The sequence below is a fragment of the Nanorana parkeri genome, unplaced genomic scaffold, assembly GCF_000935625.1.
Source record: "Nanorana parkeri isolate BGI_ZX_2015 unplaced genomic scaffold, ASM93562v1 scaffold2926, whole genome shotgun sequence".
Classification (NCBI taxonomy): domain Eukaryota; kingdom Metazoa; phylum Chordata; class Amphibia; order Anura; family Dicroglossidae; genus Nanorana; species Nanorana parkeri.
Window position 1 is genome coordinate 62,000 of NW_017309194.1, and position 1,001 is coordinate 63,000.

General features: G+C 58.3%; 1 protein-coding gene across 1 annotated transcript in view; it reads left to right on the top strand.

The window, feature by feature from the left end:
* Window positions 1-690: 690 nt before the first annotated feature.
* HAO2 (hydroxyacid oxidase 2) overlaps window positions 691-1,001 on the top strand; it is a 14,605-nt gene continuing 14,294 nt past the window's right edge. Inside the window, 1 exon segment of the mRNA XM_018574395.1 lies at window positions 691-873. Within this exon segment, the coding sequence (XP_018429897.1) occupies window positions 743-873 (131 nt within the window). The 5' untranslated portion in view covers window positions 691-742.

Here is a 1,001-nt window from a genome sequence, read left to right on the forward strand (position 1 = left end):
GAGGGACACTCAATGGTGGACAAACGTGTCACCGACCACAAACCCCTCAGAATGGGACACGGAGGAGGAAATGGGGACGAATGTGGTTATTGAGACGTCCAAACAGAGAGACAGCTTTGTGCCTGTCCGGTGTCTGTCCTCCGTGTCCGGTGTCTGTCCTCCCTGTCCGGTGTCTGTCCTCCCTGTCCGGTGTCTGTCCTCCGTGTCTGGTGTCTGTCCTCCCTGTCCGGTGTCTGTCATCCGTGTCCGGTGTCTGTCCTCCCTGTCCGGTGTCTGTCCTCCGTGTCCGGTGTCTGTCCTCCCTGTCTGGTGTCTGTCCTCCGTGTCCGGTGTCTGTCCTCCGTGTCCGGTGTCTGTCCTCCCCATATGGTGTCTATCCTCCGTGTCCGGTGTCTGTCCTCCGTGTCCGGTGTCTATCCTCCGTGTCCGGTGTCTGTCCTCTCCATATGGTGTCTGTCCTCCCCATATGGTGTCTGTCCTCCGTGTCCGGTGTCTGTCCTCCGTGTCCGGTGTCTGTCCTCCGTGTCCGGTGTCTGTCCTCCCCATATGGTGTCTGTCCTCCGTGTCCGGTGTCTGTCCTCCGTGTCCGGTGTCTGTCCCCCCCATATGGTGTCTGTCCTCCCTGTCCGGTGTCTGTCCTCCCTGTCCGGTGTCTGTCCGTACAGAGTAGTGATTGACCTCTGCAGCTCCCTTGACCTTTTCCTCATGTCCCCCCCTCAGGTCGGGGCTGGGGGATGCTGAGATGCCCCTCATTTGCCTGTCGGACTATGAAGCCTACGCCAGAGATCATTTGCCCAAAGCCACCTGGGAGTATTATGCCGCGGGGGCCGATGACTGCAGCACGCGGGATGACAACTTGCTCGCCTTCAAACGGTAAACAAAGAGGATTCTGGGAAACTTCCTTCTCCTGCTGAGGAGAGCTCACTGCGCCGGGCTAAAGCGGAACTCCACCCAAAACCTTTCCTTAATTTGTGAAACAGTGGTGAAGGGTTACGTCATCT